We start from the raw sequence: 19,269 nt of genomic DNA, 5'->3' as shown, positions 1-19,269 counted from the left end.
TTATTTGAATACATTCCTACTTGTCTCTGTTCTTGTTATGTCAGTGTTGATTTACTTGGTTATCTGATTTACTTGGTTATCTGACTTACTTGGTTATCTGATTTACCTGGTTATCTGATTTACTTTGTTATCGTTCGTTAATACTCGTATTCTCCCTTTATTGTTCCTACTGTTTGTATTTTGATTTCTCTCCGTTGTTGATACTATCTCGTTATCTTTATCTCGATATTTTACTATCATATCTTGTTCATTTCATTTGACCAGTTGGTGTCTTGACTGTTCCTCGTCACTACCCCACCGAGGTTAGTCTTGATACTTACTAGGTACCGTCGTGGTGTGCTCACACTACACTTTTGTACATTTTTGTGTACACATCCAGGTATTGATCGATAGTAGCTGTGTGGATGGTCGCGATGGGGACTCATGGTAACATGTTGCTGCGTTAGCAGGCCTCAGAGTCACCTTCATTTATATTTACGTTCCATTGATTCCTTCTCGTTCTGGAACAGTGTTGTATTTATTTTATATAATTACTCTTAGAAAAGTTTATGACTTGTACCACCGGTTTTGGGAAATTATAATTTATTGAGGGTTATTTAATTTGAAGTCAGTAAATGCTAGTGTTGTTTCAGTAAATGCTAGGCTTACCTAGTTTAGAGACTAGGTGCCATCACGACTCCTTCGGAGGGATTTTGGGTCGTGACAAGTTGGTATCAGAGCTCTAGGTTCATAGGTGCTACGAGTCATAAGCAGGTTTAGTAAACTCTTGCGGATCTGTACGGAGACATCTGTACTTATCTTTGAGAGGCTACAAAACTATTAGGATAATCTCACATTCTTTATTCCTTATTGTGCGATATTGATTTAACTTGAAGCATATAACTTACGTTCCTTTACATCTACTCATGTGTAATATTACGCTCTCGGTGTCCGCTACGCGCCAGTGGTTCGTGATGCTACAGACAGGCTACGAGGGAGTCAGGGATGCTTAGACATTTTCTCAACGTGTTGTCCAGACTGGAGATATAGATGTATTGAGAGACAATTCAGTTGTTTATATGGAGGCACATCGGAAGCGCGGTTGGTATTGATTGAGGATAGTTGGCAGTATTGGAGTAATTTGTGATTTGTGTTGTACGAGCTGTGAAGGTTAGCTCTGTGGATCATTAAACGTTGTTTTCTATGGCTTCGCGCCAAATGGAGGAGTCCATCAGTGGCATTCAGATTGCATAGTCAGACTTACGTCAGTTTCGGCCTGAGGTATATGTATGTGTGGTGTTGGTAGGTTCCCGGAATTTGTATATGACTAAGGTCTGAGATATTGCACAGGATGATGTTGGGACTTTGATTGGGATTATTGCATATTGACTATCCGAAGAAATGGGTCAGCTCTGTGGTGTTGGGTCAGCATAGCGATGAAGTGATTGGTTCTTTGAATATGAATTCTCTACTAGTATTTGTGGAAGCACTCTTGGATAGGAAAGTTTGTATGACTCGGTTGAGTTGGGGAGGTGCAGTCCTGATGGCTTATTTGCATGCGGGTGGATCTCGGAGGGTTCTCAATGGTTGGACTACGGCTTGAGTTGGGTGTCTACTATGGGCGTAAGTAATATGTGGTACATTATGGCTTTCTCCTGAATAGGCACCAGAAATTAATGGGGTGTTGACATTGTTGGCTATCATATGTGAATAGTGTGCATTTTGGAAAGGACCTTGAGGTTTGGTTTGTGGATGCGTGGCTGGTAGCATGGTAATTACTGGGTTTTGAGGCTTTCGAGGTTCATCTTTTGTTACGCGGCCAGAAACTCTATATGAGTGCTTCAGCAGAATGATAGGGTGTAATTGTTATATCAGCCATTTGATTCGTAGTGGAGTTTGAGTATGAAAGTTTTGGTATTCCTGAGGTTTTGGGCTAGATGCCCTCATATGTGGACCATTTCCTACTGGCGGATTGTGAAGAAATGTTGAGGATGAGGTAATAAGTAGCATGCATTATTGATAGGCCATTGTAGGTTTTTGGAAAGGATATTTACCTATTTGGAAATAATCAGAATTTGGGTTGGGGTCTATTTGAAAACTCAATGAGAATATGTATCTTGTATCAGATCAAGTTTGACCACTCCTGTGAGATTGTCATTATGGTTATGTTATCGGGAAGAATGGATATTATTTGTGCCCATAGCCTATGTTATGTGCTACTTTTTTATGTTGTGTTAGGCGGTGAGGTTGTATGATTATACCTCATGCATGTTGTAACTCTGTTCAGGCCTTATGGCGAGGCTGGCGAGATAGCCCTTGTGATGTTGATTTGCTCATTGCACCTTATATATGCTTGCTTCTCTTATATTTTATTACTTCTATTCATTGTTCCCATAGTTTTACTTGTCCACTCTACTGTTTCTGATATCAATATTTATGTGATCAGTGGACCCGAGCATTTTGTCTTGATGAGTAGTTGGGAGCGGGCTGCGCGCCGTAGTGGATGTTATGTGGGGTACCCTTTCATTGTGTTTATTTGGTGTTGTGTTTTCCTTCTATAGGGCAATTTGATGAAAGACTATACTTTTGTTGTCACACATGTTGTACTTGTTAGATAATTCTTATACTTGGCTTTTATTTATTTGTGCTGTATAATTTAGTTATTGCTGGTTTGGTGTACGAACTGTGTAGTGTGAGAATCCGTGTGGTTCCGTGGTGAGTTGTTAGTTGGGCTGCTTGTATTGGCAAAGATGAGGTTCTTAGACCTGAGATTTGTACTATGGTATTGGGGGTGAGGAGTGCTTGGATGTATGTAGTTGTTTTTGCTAAGAGTTGGGTAATGGCCCTTGGCGGGCGAGAAAGTTTCTTGACTTGTTGATTTCATGAGCAGTTATGAATATCTGCATGTTCTTTTATCATGGGCGATGTTATGGAGGTCCGGAACAAGGTTATATTCAACGTGAGGTGTATTGCCGGCATCCAGGATGTTATTTGAACAACTATGGTGGTCATAGGTTATTGCTTCGGGTATTTGAGTTGTGTGGAACAATATGTGATTGTATTCATTATTGGAATTTTGGCTCGATTTAGGTTGTTCAGGTTCATGCAGTGTGATGATGTGGGATTCGGGTCCTATGATGAATTTCGGACGTTGAGGTTTGGGTTTTGTCCTAAGGTTATGGACTAAGGATGAGGTGAGACCATCAGTTAAGTTGCATTGTCAGTCCTACATAGGTTTGGGTGATGGAGAATCCCCCCGGGTGTATGTATGAGGAGCTCATGCAGTGGTTCGATGGCTTTGGAACGACTCCGAGCACGTTTGAAGACGAACGTATGTTTAAGTGGAGGAGGATGTAATGACCCAACTGGTCGTTTTGAGCAATTGTGTCTAGTTCGGTAGTTTGAGATTACGAGTAGCTTCATATTATGTGTATCGACTTGCGTGCACAGTCCGAACGTAAAACCGGAAAGCGTTTATGTGAAAATATGAAAAATATAGTAATTTCTAGAGTTAAAATTTAGTTTTTAGTTGACTTTGGTCAACATTTTTGGTAAACAGACCCGGATCTGTGTCCCGACAATCTCGGGAGGTTCGCGGTAAAATATGGAACTTGGGCGTATGCCCGGAATTGAATTTTGAGGTCCCTAGTCTTAGAAAATAATTTTGAACAAAATTATTGTGCTGGTTTTTAAAGGAAATAAATAAATGAATTAATGTTTGAACCCGTTGGTATCGGGACCGTATTTTGGTTCCGAAGCCTGGTACAAGTTTGTTATGATATTTAAGCTCTATCTGTGAAATTTGGTGAGAATCGGAATTGATTTGATGTGACTTGCATGTTCGGTTGAAAAGTTAGAAAATCATGAGTTTTGAGGTTAAATTCGTAGTTTTGATGTTATTTTGATGATTTGATCGCACGAGCAAGTCCGTATGATGTTTTTAGACTTGCGTGCATGTTTGGTTTGGAGCCTCGAGGGCGTGGGTGAGTTTCGGATAGGTTTAGGCTATGTTGCGCTTGTTTTTGGATGCTTCATCGTCGTTTTTTCAAGCAAAATAATACCACATTAAGCAAATGAGATCCAAATTCAGTTTTGTTTGGATCATTAGATCCATATAGAAATTACGGATCCATAGTAAAAAGAATCATCGAATTTGGACATCGTATGAGGAAGTTATGCTCATTTTCGTGTCGGGAAAAAATTGTTGGTTTCTGGTGTGTTCGCAAATATGAACATTTTCATCGAATTTGCGATGCGCAGTTCGCAAATGCGAACTTTTTGTTGCAAATGCGACTTCTGCCAGCCTTGCTTTGTTCGCAATTGTGAGGGTTCGCAAATGCGACATCTAAGGCCTGTTAAGTGAGGGTTTTGACGAGATTTTCACACATTTTTCAATTTTCTCAAACCCTAAACCTCCATGTGCAGTTTTCCAAAGACCCAAACTTCTCCAAATCATTGGGTAAGTGTCTCTAATCAATTTCTAACTATATATTGTAATTATATCTTAGATTTAACATCAAATTCATAAGAATCTAAAGGAAAATTTGGGGAAAATTGTGAAATCTTTCAAAAATGTAAAATGATGATTAGAATGACCAAATGGTATCAGAATTAGATAATTTTTATATGGGTGTTCGACTTTTGTAAATTTTGTCTGGTTTCGAGGTGCGGTCCCCAGGAGTTGACTTTTTGCAAATTGTATAAGAATCATAGTTTTGTTAGTTGAAATTATTTTCTCTTGCATTGTTTGATTTATTCAAGCTGTTTTTGGCTAGATTGAGCCGAGAGTTGATGAATTGGTAAAGGAAAAGCTAAATTGAGTATTGAATTGGCCGGATTGAGGTAAGTATCTTGCCTAACCTTGTGTGGGGGATTTCCCCTAAGGATTTGATTCTTCTATGCTAATTGTAGTCAGTGCATGCGAGGTGACGAGTGTGTGCTCGGATTTATTTGTAGAAAATTTGCCTCTAGGGTTCTTAGGTCCTTATGTCCATTATGTGGAAAGTATCCTGTTATGATTGGGTTTAATAATTGCTTGAATAGCCTTTATATGCTTCATATGATGTTGTTAACTTTCCTCTAATTCCTACGTGTTACAGTGACCCTTAATTGCCTTAATTGAAGTGATTACCTCCCTTATTGTTTTGGATACTTCTTGATTGTGAGTTGTTCTATGACTTCGTGCAAATATGTTACATATCCAATTGTTGTGGTTACCGGTGTAGTATCGCGTGCATATTATATCTTGTTGTTTTGCTAAGGTTATCGTGCTTCTTGATTTCTTTTCCGTGACCCTTATGATGTACTTGTTTATTCCCTTTCCAGGATGTTATTGTTTACGATATTCTCTCCCTTGCCGGGATGTTGTTGTTATACTCTTGTTCCCTTGCCGAGATTCTTTTATGCTTGATGTTGAATTGTATTTGGGGATCGGGTTGCACGCCGCAACGGTATTATATGAAATGGGATCGGGTTGCATGCCGCAACGGTATTATGTGAAATGGGATTGGGTTGCATGCCGCAACGGTATTATGTGAAATGGGATCGGGTTGCACGCCGCAACAGTATTATGTGAAATGGGATCGGGTTGCGTGCTACAACGGTATTATGTGAAATGGGATCGGGTTGCACGCCGCAACGGTATTATATGATTTGAGATCGGGTTGCACGCCGCAACAAGAAAGAATAAAAGTGAATATTGATTCTTATGGTGAGAATGAGAGTAAAAGCACGAAGGGTGATGCCGTGCACTTTCTGTTGCCGTGTTTATTTGTTGTTATCAATTCAAGTGCTTTAACTGTTTAAATCCCTTTATTGCTGTGATCCTTTATGTTGGAACCTACAATGTTTTCAATACCTCGCCATATTTATATATATACATTCCAATACTTCAAACTTCAATAATTGTTACATCTTTAATTCAATTAGTTTCTCAATTATATCCTCTTAAATCGCCTGAGGTTGTATTTTACTTTAAAAAAAGAATTTCTACTAAGCTTTAAGTTATCAATCCCTGTTAAAGGTAATAATCCATTCGATGTTGTATTTTAATTGAAAGGGGTACCTTCTTTACTCAAATGATTTCAAAAGAAACAACTTCATCTTTTCTCGCTAGCTTTCCTAATTAGTTTCGAAATTTTAATTTACTTATATTAGGTAAATGAGACTTATTGAACATATTGAGTGCATTTTACGGACATTATGTATTGTATAGCATGTGAATTTTGTTGTTAAAAGTGAGATGGAAATTATGGGGGCACAAGATGTCATGTGTGCTGAAGGTTCGGAAGTTGGAATTATGATTTGAGAAACCGAGGATTGAGATGGTCGGGATTGTGTATTAGACATGATGTGATTGATTGAGTTGGTATTGCCTTCTTTATTTAAATATATTTTTACTTGTCTCTGTTCCTGTTATGTCAATGTTGATTTACTTGGTTATCTGATTTACGTGGTTATCTGACTTACTTGGTTATCTGATTTACTTGGTTATCGTTCGTTACTACCCGTGTTCTCCCTTTATTGTTCCTACTATTTGTATTTTGATTTCTCTCCGCTGTTGATATTATCTCGTTACCTTTATCTCGATATTTCACTATCATATCTTGTTCATTTCATTTGACCAATAGGTGTCTTGATTGTTCCTCGTCACTACCCCGCCGAGGCTAGTCTTGATACTTACTGGGCACAGCCGTGGTGTGCTCATACTACATTTCTGTATATTTTTATGTACAGATCCAGGTATTATTCAATAGTAGCTGTGCGGATGGTCGCGGTGGGGACTCACGGTAACCTGTTGTTGCGTTCGCAATTCTCGGAGTCACCTTCATTTATATTTACGTTCCATTGATTCTTTCTCGTTCTGTAACAGTGTTATATTTATTTTATATAACTACTCTTAGAAAGGCTTATGACTTGTACCGCCGGTTTTGGGGAATTGTGATTTATTGTGGTTTATTTAATTTGAAGTCAGTAAATGCTAATGTTATTTCAGTAAATGCTAGGCTTACCTAGTTTAGAGACTAGGTGCCATCATGATTCTTTCGGAGGGATTTTGGGCTGTGACATATTATTTTATAATTTAAGTATTCAAATTATAAATTCCAATACTTCAAATTTTAATAATTGTTACATCTTTAATTCAATTAGTTTCTCAATTATATCGTCTTAAACCGCCTAAGGTTGTGTTTTACTTAAAAAAAAAGGAATTTCTACTAAGCTTTAAGTTATGAACTCCCTGTTAAAGGTAATAATCTATTCGATATTGTATTAATTGAAAGGGGTGCCTTCTTTACTCAAATGATTTCAAAAGAAACAACTTCATCTTTTCTTGTTGGCTTTCCTAATTAGTTTAGAAATTGTAATTTACTTACATTAGGTAAATGAGACTTCTTGAACATCTTGAGTGCATTTGAACGGACATTATGTATTGTATAACATGTGAATTTTGTTGTTAAAAGTGAGATGGAAATTATGGGGGCACAAGATGCCATATGTGCTGAAGGTTCGGAAGTTGGAATTATGATATGAGAAACCAAGGATTGAGATGGTCGGGATTGTGTATTAGACATGATGTGATTGATTGAGTTGGTATTGCCTTCTTTATTTGAATACATTCTTACTTGTCTCTGTTCCTGTTATGTTAATGTTGATTTACTTGGTTATCTGATTTACTTGGTTATTGTTCGTTACTACCCGTGTTCTCCCTTTATTGTTCCTACTGTTTGTATTTTAATTTCTCTCCGCTGTTGATATTATCTCGTTATCTTTATCTCGATATTTCACTATCATATCTTGTTCATTTCATTTGACCAATAGGTGACTTGACTGTTCCTCGTCACTACCCCACCGAGGTTAGTCTTGATACTTACTGGGCACCGTCGTGGTGTGCTCATACTACACGTCTGTACATTTTTATGTATAGATCCCGGTATTGATCAATAGTAGCTGTGTGGATGGTCGCGGTGGGGACTCACGGTAACCTGTTGCTGCGTTCGCAAGCCTCGGAGTCACCTTCGTTTATATTTACGTTCTATTGATTCCCACCGTTACTAAAAGGTAAGTTTTATAGAGCAGTGGTTAGGCCTGCCATGTTGTATGGAACTGAATGTTGGCCGGTAAAGAACTCACACACCCAGAAGATGAAAGTAGCAGAGATGAGGATGTTGAGGTGGATGTGCGGGCATACAAGGATGGATAAGATTAGGAATGCAGATATTCGAGAGAAGGTGGGTGTGGCCCCCATGGAGGACAAGATGCGGGAAGTAAGACTCAGATGGTTTGGGCACATTCAGAGGAGGAGCACTGATGCACCGGTGAGGAGGTGTGAGCGACTGGCTGTAGTGGGCACGCGGAGAGGTAGAGGGAGACCTAAGAAGTATTGGGGAGAGGTGATCAGACAGGACATGGCGCGACTTAGGATTACTGAGGACATGGCCCTTGATAGGGAATTATGGAGGTCGAGCATTAAGGTTGTAGGTTAGGGGAGAGTGTGAATATTTCTACAGCACAATAGAGTGAGACTATCCAGTTAGGAGTTAGACTAGGAATGTCATTGGTCGTCTATTGATGCAGGGCTTTACCTTCTAGTTGTACTATACCAGCCATCTATTTCGTATTTCGTATTTCGTATTCTGTATTTCATATTTCATATCTCTTATATATTGTTGTTATTTTTATTACGCATTTTTATGGTACTAATATATCATCTCCTATTGCTTTTTTGAGCCGAAGGTCTCCTGGAAACAGCCTCTCTACCCTTCGGGGTAGAGGTAAGGTCTGCGTACATATTACCCTCCCAGACCCCACTTGTGGGATTATACTGGGTCGTTGTTGTTGTTGTTGTTGTATCTTATATATATATTATGTTGAATTTTTTTGGTTTCTTCATGTATTTATTTTTTTATATTTTAATTCATTTTAATGTGAATTCTTGCTCTGCCGTTACATGTGCATAACTTAGAGTATTAAAGCCGAACCTTTTTTTTAAAAAAAAGACAAGTCTTATCTTTTTGAAAGTATATAGTAGGTAGTCAAATACTGTTATTGTGTGTGACCTTTTTTAGGCAAATCATGAAGCATGTGGCCAGTTTATGACAGGGTGGTAGTTTTTTGTCTCTAACCTAGTCAATTCAAGGCCTTTACATTCAATATGTAAGAGTTTATAAATTCAATATGTAAGAGTTTACATTCAATAAGAGATTACATGCAACCACACAAATATATCATGCGAAACCTGTCTGCGATGACTTTTTTTTTTTCCTCATTCGGTGTAATAGCCGTTTAGGGGTCCAACTAATCGGGATTTGTACTAGAAAGTCCGACTTTTAGGGGTCGTTTGGTAGAGTATATAAGAATAGTGCTGAATAAAGCATGTTAGTAGTGCCGATGCTAGTTATGCTGGTATTGATTATGCATGTATTAGTTATGCTGATATTACTTTTTATCGACCGTTTGTTTTTGTGTATTAAAAATTACATGCATTGCATGATTTTTTTAGAAAATTATTTGCTTACAAATATACACTCCAAATTCTTTAGGAATAATTACATTGATTTGGTCTATACTGTTACACCCCATGTTTTCGTACATGGAAATACACCATAAGTAAATTGATGTAAGCTCGGAAATGAGATGTTACATTCTGCATTTTCATACGTTAAAGTTTTGTCGTAAGCTAATTGACGTAAGTTCGGGAATGAGATTTATTTTGGGATTATAAGTATTACACTATTTTAAATAAATGATAAGTAAATTCGCGAAGGAGAGGGCAAGCAAATCGAAGAAAATGAGTTCCGTCGGAGTTTGATAATTTGAGGATAAAATACGATCCAAGCTATAATATTCAGTATTTATGGACTAGTGCCTTATAGGGTATCACATGATCATGATAGTAAGGTGTATAAAGTATGTTAAAAGTGAGTAGTATTTTAAGTAATTTGAGATAATTTTTAATTATGTGGGTAATGGGTAATTAAGGATTTTAGTAAGAGATTAACTAAGTGATTAAGTTATTTGGATAAGGTTTAATAAACCTTCACGTGGCAGCAAAATTTAGCTCCAATTACTCTTAAACCACATTTCAAGGTGGCACATTTAGAGCAATTCTTGGCTAAGTCATCACCTAGAAGGGAGAGACATTACATGGAGAAGCTTTAATCTCCTAAGAGTTGGATATGATTAAAGCTTGCTAAAGTTGGATGTTAAACTTTAATCTCCATGAACTAGCAACGTATTAGCTTTAATCTCCATGGACCAGCAACGTTGGATGCTAAGCTTGCTAACGGATTTTTTCCTACTTCGATCCGTCGTTACGTGTTTTCGCAAAAGACGTATATTAGAGGAATTGTCAAGAGAATCGGTTCAGGTATGTTAAGGCTATTCCTTCTTTCTTTTGGACATGATCCATATGATACAAACGAAACGAGAAAATGCACAACTTTCATAAATGACTCTATTCATAGAAATGCTAGAGATGCTTATGTTCTTGATTCCCCACGAGTCCTATTATTCTATATCTGTTCATGAGTCTCAGAAAAATACGTAAGTTGAAAAAGTTTACTTCATGATATTAATTAAAAACATAATGGTCTTATGACACCCCGAGAGATTCTATTAATGTACTTCTCATGCATTGCATTCATTTATACATGCACATGGACCCATGACCAGATGTCGTTATATACGTATATATTTATGTATATATATATATATATATATATATATATGGGATATGGGATATGGAAAAAGGTTATGGCGTTATGTATGCACCACCACCTGGTCAGCTGGTATACGTTAATGATTTTGCCCACAGTGGCCGAGATGATATGATGGGATGCCCTCAGAGGCTTGATGGTGTTATGAACACATGTATCTATGCACGACATGACATTCATACGCATATGCATGATACTATAAGTATTTCATGATTTGCAGAATTATCCAGACTTACAGGTTGAGTCCTTTACTCCATGTTTCTTCCATGTCTTGTATATACTTATTTATGTGTCGTACATACTCAGTACATTATCGTACTAACGTCCTTTCATTGGGGATGCTGCATTCATGCCTGCAGGTATAGACAATCAGTTTTACGAGTTCTCATAGTAGACGAGGTTAGCATTCAGCAAAGGATCGGTAAAACTCCACCTCATTCGGAGTGCAGTCGAGTCTATGAGTCATCGTATTAGAATTTTGCTACAGACTTATGGGTAGGCCAGTACCCTGTCCCATTTGATGTCTAATACTCTTAGAGGCTTTGTAGACAGAAATTCATTTTGTACAGTATGTCACAGGCCTTGACGACCCATATGTATTCATGTTTGAGAAAGATGGTTCATTAATACAGTGCTTTTCCACTTATAGTTATACATTACGAGTTGCGGCTATGTTGGCCCAGTTACCAATAATAGTATGACAAGAAAGATACGTTACGTTGGTACTCGGTTGAGTAAGGCACCGGGTGCCCGTCGCAGCCCATCGATTTGGGTCGTGACATATACAGTTTGTGCAATTGTTGATCCAATACAGTGTGTCCATGGAGCAATTGGCCTCACAGGAGAGGAAGAGGAAGAATCCCACAATTGTAGAGAAAAGTACTTTGATTTCCAGTAAAGAATTGTGGTCTGTTAGCATTTTTTTGGCAATAATCTTTGAATATTACCATAACAAACTATACGATTTACAACCTATGAGCAGCCAGCTGTTCCAATCCACTGGGATCATACTCTCTCTAGCTCTCAGAAAAGCAAATAATGATAAGGAATTTAACTACTCTAGCTACATATCCTATGCATTTTTTTTTTTTGTTAAATATGATTTTTAATAGAAGGGATAATTAATTGAAAGAATTTAATATTAGAAAATGGGTGGAACAAAATTTAGAAAAGGAAAATTTGTCAACTTGCATCTTATTTACATTAATAAAAAATAAGTAAAAAGAATTTTAATCAAGCATAAAATTTGAAGGGGTAATTTGATGTTTAATTAAGTTTATGCATATATTAATCACCTTGGTATTGTTAATACTATGGATTGCTATGTATTAGCTATACATAGGATAATACCAAATAGGGTGTGTAATTAATGTTTGTATTAGTTATACATAAGTTGAAAAAGCACACGAAACAAGGTATTACTAATACACAAAGCAAATGCATGTATTATTTTTTTCTAATGCACTCCATCAAACGACTTCTAAAGTGCTCCCTATCAAAGGTGATTCTATATCCAAGATTCAAACCCCAGACTTCTTCAGGGGCCGAACTAGCATATGAGTTACATGTTAGGCTGAACCCAGTAATTTTATTTTGATCTTATATTTGTCTTAAGAAATTAATTGGATATGTACAAATTAATAATTTAGAACCTATTTACTTAAACGAACTAAAATTTTGAACTCATAAGCTTTAATTTTGACTCGGCCTTTGAATGAAAAAAGTATTTTTCACTCCATCACAACCTTCTGTGGTCTATCGTCCATGATGACTTGGACACAAGACATCTTCGTTATTGTTGGATTTTACTTTTGTATAAAGTCATTACCTAAGCCAAACAGAAGAATTAAAGGTAAATTAAAGTACAAAGTCAAGCAACTACAAATCTATAAAATTTAATTATACTTTGATTATGGCTTATGCAACCAAATACATTAAGGCAAAAGGAAGAATGTCCTTAGGAATTAATTTATGCAACTATCTATATTAGATGCTTCAGTTGCAACAACCAATAGGTGATAAGAGATAGGTGGATAGTGAGAGGTCAAAATGTGAGAAGTGTTAGTAAGGTAAGAATTACTAATTAGTGAAGATGCAAGACAAAAAACAAAGAGTTGTATTCAACTTAACACGAGGACATGACCCTTGTTAGGAGGATATTAAGATCAAAAATTAAGGTTGAAGGTTAGTAGAATTAGTCGAGAATTTTTTCTCTCCTTATCAATAGTGCTAGGATTATTCTTAGGGGGCGTTTGGTATGCGGGATAAGGTGGGATAAAGTGTGGTGATATATTATGTCTGGTTGACGGATCCCGAGATAAATTTATATCATCAACCAAACATAGTATAAACTTGTCCCGGACTTGATCCATCTTATCCCACCTTATCTCATAAAACTTGGTATTATTTTATCCCACCTCTCAAGTGGGATAAATTAGTGTAGGGATTATATTCCAGGACTATTATCCCAGAATAATTTAGTCTACATATCAAACGACCCATTAGATCTCTATTACTACTTGTTTCAACCATTTCAGTACTTATTTTCATGTTGTTGCTACTGCTTTCATTTCTTTAGTCGACAGTCTATTGGAAACAGCCTCTCTACTTTCACCCACCAAGTACCTTCCCAGACCCGACTTGTGCAATTATACTAGGTTTGTTGTTGTGGTAAGGTAAGAAAACAAAGAGCACATATTACAACAAATGAGATGAAAAAGGAACAGGAAACAAGAAGGGAAACACGAAAAGAGCAAATTAAGAGAGGCAACAAAATAGATATTCAATTAATAAGAACATATAGTAACCATCATTTGCTTGTAACTCTTTTCTTGACGCACAAATGTCAGCTCAAAATAACAGAAACTAAATACAAACAGTACACAGAGAGCAAATTCACAAGAAAACAGCCTCTTAATACCTTTGCTATTCTCTTTTGGTGCCATTCACAACATGTTCATACATTTCATTTATAATCTCCTGAGAGCTTTTGCGTCGATTTACTACTACCAAACATGTACAAAAAGAACTTTCCTTTCGCTAGTTGGCTGCTATAAGAGGAGGGAGAAAGACTTCGAATTAGAACGAAAAAGAAAATACCAAAACTAAAATACACAGCAGCCTTTTGTCCTCGTCGACTAGGAGATGCAGCTTGCCAAGGTGGATTCAGTTGGAAAGGATGCAACTCGGATCGCTTCATTCATTGATCCTCAACTAGAATAATTTACTAAATGTATACTTCACGTCATGTCCATATCGTTGTTGGACGAGAAAAATTGCATTCCCATTTGCCTTTTTATATGTTCTGGTATCAACCTATTAATGAGATCTGAAGAGGCACCAGACAACTGAAACCATAAAATACAGTCGGATTAGCATAATAGTTTTACTTAATTACTCCCAACAGTTTAGTCAAGTTTGTTTGCAATTGAACAACGGCCATATGAGTGAAAGCCATACCTCCTGCTTAAAATTGAAAAGAGGCGGCAATGGCCGGCCATTAGGAAGTCGTGCATTGTGTTCCCGAAGCTCATCAAAGAAAGGGTGTGCACATGCTTCAAGCTGCATAAAGAAAAGTAGAGCACCAATTAGTTAGATTCGGGTGTTCTACATCCAATAGAAAGCGGGAAACCATCCTGCGAGCAGGAACATGGTATCGCGCCAGTAAGATCAACCAAAAACAGATCATGGAATATAAAAGACCTGTGATAATTAAGATACTTGCATAATGAATAAAATTCACATCAGATAAAAGATAACGAAATAAAACTTACTGCAGTGCATCGAAGACTTGGTGAGTATTGCAATAGCCGTGAAGCAAGGTCAATTGCTTCAGGTGGCATCCGCTTGTGGAATACCTGAGACCATGGCAACGGCAACATAGTGAGTCAGCAGCAGAGAAATTACATGCACAACCTCACAAACAACAATAGAATTTATTCAAGGTTAATTATTAAAGGTAGGAGTCCACTAAAATCTTGAGTGCAGGGTCTTTCGGAAAGAGTCTCTCTACCTCCACAAGGTAGAGGGTCTTTCGGAAACAGCTTCTCTAACTCCACAAGGTAGGGGTAAGGTCTGCGTACACTTTAGGCTCCCCAGACCCCACATCGTCGGATTACACGGGGTATGTTGTTGTTTTTGTCGAGTCCACTAAAAACATAGACTCAACTAACTATAAGAACCTATAAAAACCTCTTCTTCAAGTGAAAACATACCTTATGCCAAGGGTGTGCTTTGATTTGTGGAAACCTAAAATCAGTGTAATTTGGATTCATACAGCGAATTTCCTCCCTTGTTGGTGTTCCAAGTACCTGGAAATTGAAGCAAGTGAACAACAACCGTACACAAATATTTGCATCGGATTTACAATTATTCAAGCTGTACCTTGATTATCTCAACAAGCTGATCAACAGCATTTTCTCCAGGAAATAATGGCTACAAAAAGTATAGCAAAATTAGTTAAAAATAAGGCTAATGCAGAACTTTGGAGTACGAAAATCCTCATATACTATACTTAAGCAAGGAAAAAAGAAAATAGATCATTCCAAACCTGGCCAAGGAGAAGCTCGGCAAGGACACAGCCAGCCGACCAGATATCAATAGAGGTAGTATACTCTGTTGCGCCGAATATGAGTTCAGGAGCCCGATAAAACCTTGAACAGATGTATGAGATGTTTGCTTCACCTTTAACCTGATGAATGTTTTACTCAATACGGTCACAAGTACATAAACCTCAATTTGTAAATGTAGCAGTTTGTAAGAAACCATAGAGGTTCTCTTAGAAGATGCAAGTTTCTCCATGACCAGATGCTCCAAAAAGTTAAAGAAAGCCATTGCATCATATAGTAAACGGGAATCAAAAGTCAATTAAACATTGGTTTCAAAATGGTATCATGCAGAAAATGCTTAAACCTAAGGTTATTTCCAAGCCGATTGACAAGTGGCGCATCATCGTAGAGATTTTTGGAAGGCACATAAAATTACCTTGAATCATTTCCCTCAGTGAACAATAGGAAGTTGTCAGATAATGAGAGATGCCAAACCAGACGATTCTAAGGTTCATGAATGTGTGGCATCCGCACCATTGTTTGTTTAGAACAAAATGGAATAGCAGCTTAATTCAATAGCAAACTACAATTAACTTCTTTTTTTCTTTGTTTTGAAGAATGGAGACAGACTTCAATTAACTGATTCCTAGACTGAGTAAACTTGCAGGGAACCTTGGAGCAACAGTAAAATTGTCTCCGTGGAACCTATAGGTCACGGGTTCGAGCCGTGAAAGCAGCCACCAATGCTTGCATTACGGTAGATTGTCTACATCACAGCCCTTGGGGTGCGGCCCTTCCCCGGACCCTGCGTGAATGCGGGATGCCTTGTGCACCGGGCTACCCTTTTTCTAGACAGAGTAAACTTGAAGATGCAATGACAGAAAACAGCAACAAATCAAACAAGACGTGCATGTAAAGAACTTCGTTCTCACAAACAACAGTTTGGTAAACCAGATCTCCCCCCAAGAGAGATAGCATATTTGGCGATAGTTCAAATAAGAAGTATGCAAAGTCCATATGGTATATAGTTTTCAATGATATTTAGGAAGTAATATTCAACAAGAATCACTTTTCTAATTTAACACAAATTTGGAGCAACAATCTTCATGTAAGGGAAAATATCCAGGCTCAAACAATTCATTCGCGTATGTTAAAAATAAAACTCAATCGGTTAGAGTTTCATATAATAAACATAAACAACAGTCAGTAGTCCTCCTCCTTACGAGGCAAGGATAAATAAGGAAAAGGGGAAAAGGATTCTTAGGAAGTTACATATGAATAGCCACGAAAATGCATGCTTATGATCAGGACTTACCAGTACTTTTGCACTTCCAAAATCACAAATTTTCACTTGGTGAGTAACAGGGTCTACCTGTGGAAACCAAATAACGATATCAAAAGACGAAAGGGCACAATGTACTAGCTAGAAATAGCTACATGAAAGATGCATTACCAAAATATTTTGAGGTTTCAAATCTCTGTGGCAAACGCCAGCAACTGTGTGCATGTACGCCAGCCCCCTAAATACCTGAACACATTTCTCTTAATATAGCTCAAGATTAGGAAGAAAAATGCTGCTCAAGAAAGTATGTCACTTACTTGATATGTGTAAAGCTTAACATAGATGAGTGGCATTCTTTGGTTCGCATTGCTGTAATGCTTCAACATGCGGTACATGGTTTCCGGAACATATTCCATGACTAAATTGAGAAAAAGCTCGTTTTTACTAGTAGTTGAATAGAAGCAATGCTTTAAACAAACAACATTCGAGTGATCCATTGTGCGCATTAACTGCAGTTCACGATTCTTGTATCTACGATCTTGTAAAACCTTCTTTATTGCCACAGTCTCCCCGTTTTCCAGGCATTTTGCCTACAGAAGACAGGTGTTTAGTTAACCAAGAAATGTTTGCAGCAATTAGTGAAATAAATAAGATGTGTGCTCACTTGCCTGAAAAACAACTCCAAATGATCCAGTCCCCACGACACGTTCAGCCATGTAACTGACTGTCTGCACCAAATTATATACGAACCAAGACACATTTTCAATTTTTAATAAGAAATCATTTCCCTATAGTTCAGGACTCAATAGGAGATACACACAAAAATATTTTTAATGGAGAAACGTTCTTGAATTACAAAGACATTCTTTTTACCTGCTTTGGCTCGCCATTCTTCCCTCCGATGGTAGTGGAAATTATATGACCCGTGACTGCACCATTCACATCCATAACAGGAGCAGACATCTCCTACAGTCCACATCAAATATAGATCTCAGACAAGCGACTTCTAAAACCGATACAACATTATCCAACCAAAAACAAGAATGACCACAACCCACCCCAAAGGTATCATTGGGGAAGCATAAGCCACACAAAATTAACAATCCTAAATATGAAGCATGGGATATGGACAAATCTGGTAATTGCTATTAGAAATCAATGGGTGACTAGATATACCTTTTTTTAATAATCGAGAAATCCTCGAGGGTAAGTGGCGCACGGATCGAAACTCGGTGAATAATGGGTCCGCCCCTCTACCCTTCCCTACTTAAATACCAGGCTTTTGTCTGCGGCAGGATTTAACTCGTGACGTGCGCCTAATCCACACATCTCAAGCTACGCTCTTACCACTAGGCCAAAGCCCTAGGGGGCTGGTAAGTAGATATACTTATATAAACCATATTAAAGAACCTCAACAAGAAATGATTTAGACAAGCTAAGAGTCATTCTGGATCAGGTCAAACACTTAATAGGTACACATTCTTGAAAGCAATAGGCATCCCCCTTAACTAAGATCAGGTCAACTATCATACGTTAAATATCTAAAACACTACCAGATCAGAAATGCAAAATAATGAGCGCACAAAATTGCTATTTTGAGACACAGAAAAAGTGGTCAACAAGCTCATAACAAGATAAAGATATCATTTTTAATTTACGATTCAAGAAAATCTAAAAGTATACAAAATGCTAAAAAAATTTCAATCAGCTAGAAGCTAAGACTACACCAAGCTTTGCAATCAAGAACCACACACACAAAAAAAAAAACAAATATTCCCACTAAAATTATCTTGACAAGTAAAGTACTGAACTTTTTCTACATAGAAAAAAAACAAAAACAAAAAAAAAACCACAAAGCAAAATGGTTACCTTATCATCAGCCATAATTTTCCAGCTCCAAAAATGAAAAAAAAAAAGGGAAAGAAGAAATGAGGAAGAAGAAGAAGAAGAAGAAAGAAGAATTATTTTCTTCAGTCTACACTTTTAACTTTATGATTCAAAGCTAATAATTGTCGGTTGAATTAAGAGAGAGAGAGGTGGGACCCATTAGCTAAAACAGCATCCCATGTGAATACAGCTCTTCCTCTTGTGGTTTTTCTCCTTCCTCTCTGTCTATCTTGCTTTCTGTCTTCTAGATATCTGTTTTGGCCCCTGGAGTTTTAGGTAATTACCAATTTGTTATTTAATTTGTCAAAATTTATCTTAAACGGATAGTTGAACTTTTAGTCCTTATGGTACTGGTAAATTTTGATTTTGATCCTTATAATATATAACTAAGCGTATTTAATCTTCAATTAATTAAAATATGCGTGTGTTTTTATCGCCTTGTGTAGAAATATGTGATATTTAAAAAATGGGATAATTGCATTTTTTGTCCCTCAGTTATTCAGATATTGATGAATTCTGATTTTGGTTCTTGTAATATTTGGCTAAGCGCATTCCGCATTCAATTTACTAATATTTGTGTCTTTGATCTATTTATATTAAAAAATATATACTATTTATACTATTTTTAGAACTATAGTACTCTCTATGTGGAGCAATAGTAAGAATTTAAAATAACACATCAATAATATAATCATATTGTTGATTATGGCTTGTTGTTATTACTTCCTTTTCATCTATCCTTGAGTCGGGGGTCTATCGGAAAAAGCTTCTCTATCCTCACAAGATAGAGGTATGCGAGCCATCTACTCTTCCAGATCCCACTTTGTGAGATTATAATGGATTTATTAATATTTTGTCT

General features: G+C 37.2%; 1 protein-coding gene across 1 annotated transcript; it reads right to left on the bottom strand.

Annotated features, from left to right (window-relative positions):
• Positions 1-13,588: 13,588 nt before the first annotated feature.
• On the bottom strand, positions 13,589-18,516 carry LOC104220966 (shaggy-related protein kinase eta-like). The gene is made up of 12 exons (XM_009771932.2): positions 18,393-18,516; positions 17,397-17,489; positions 17,192-17,251; positions 16,841-17,113; positions 16,695-16,769; positions 16,557-16,613; positions 15,244-15,384; positions 15,078-15,128; positions 14,909-15,004; positions 14,468-14,551; positions 14,154-14,255; positions 13,589-14,041 (listed from the first exon to the last, which is right to left on the bottom strand). The coding sequence occupies exons 1-12, from the start codon at positions 18,405-18,407 to the stop codon at positions 13,934-13,936; spliced, it is 1,155 nt and encodes a 384-aa protein (XP_009770234.1). The 5' UTR covers positions 18,408-18,516; the 3' UTR covers positions 13,589-13,933.
• Positions 18,517-19,269: the final 753 nt, after the last annotated feature.

This window comes from Nicotiana sylvestris, chromosome 9 (assembly GCF_000393655.2).
Source record: "Nicotiana sylvestris chromosome 9, ASM39365v2, whole genome shotgun sequence".
NCBI classification, from domain to species: Eukaryota; Viridiplantae; Streptophyta; class Magnoliopsida; order Solanales; family Solanaceae; genus Nicotiana; species Nicotiana sylvestris.
Note: the sequence above shows the minus strand (reverse complement) of the source record. Positions and strands in the feature narration are given on the sequence as shown.

Bases quoted from the DNA above. Each gene is read 5' to 3' on its own strand.
- LOC104220966 (XM_009771932.2), bottom strand. The intron at 14,552-14,908 runs GTATGTTTTCAC...CCATGGTCTCAG, and splicing joins AAGCACACCCTTGGCATAAG to GTATTCCACAAGCGGATGCC. The intron at 14,256-14,467 runs GTAAGTTTTATT...TTCTTTATGCAG, and splicing joins CAAGTCTTCGATGCACTGCA to CTTGAAGCATGTGCACACCC.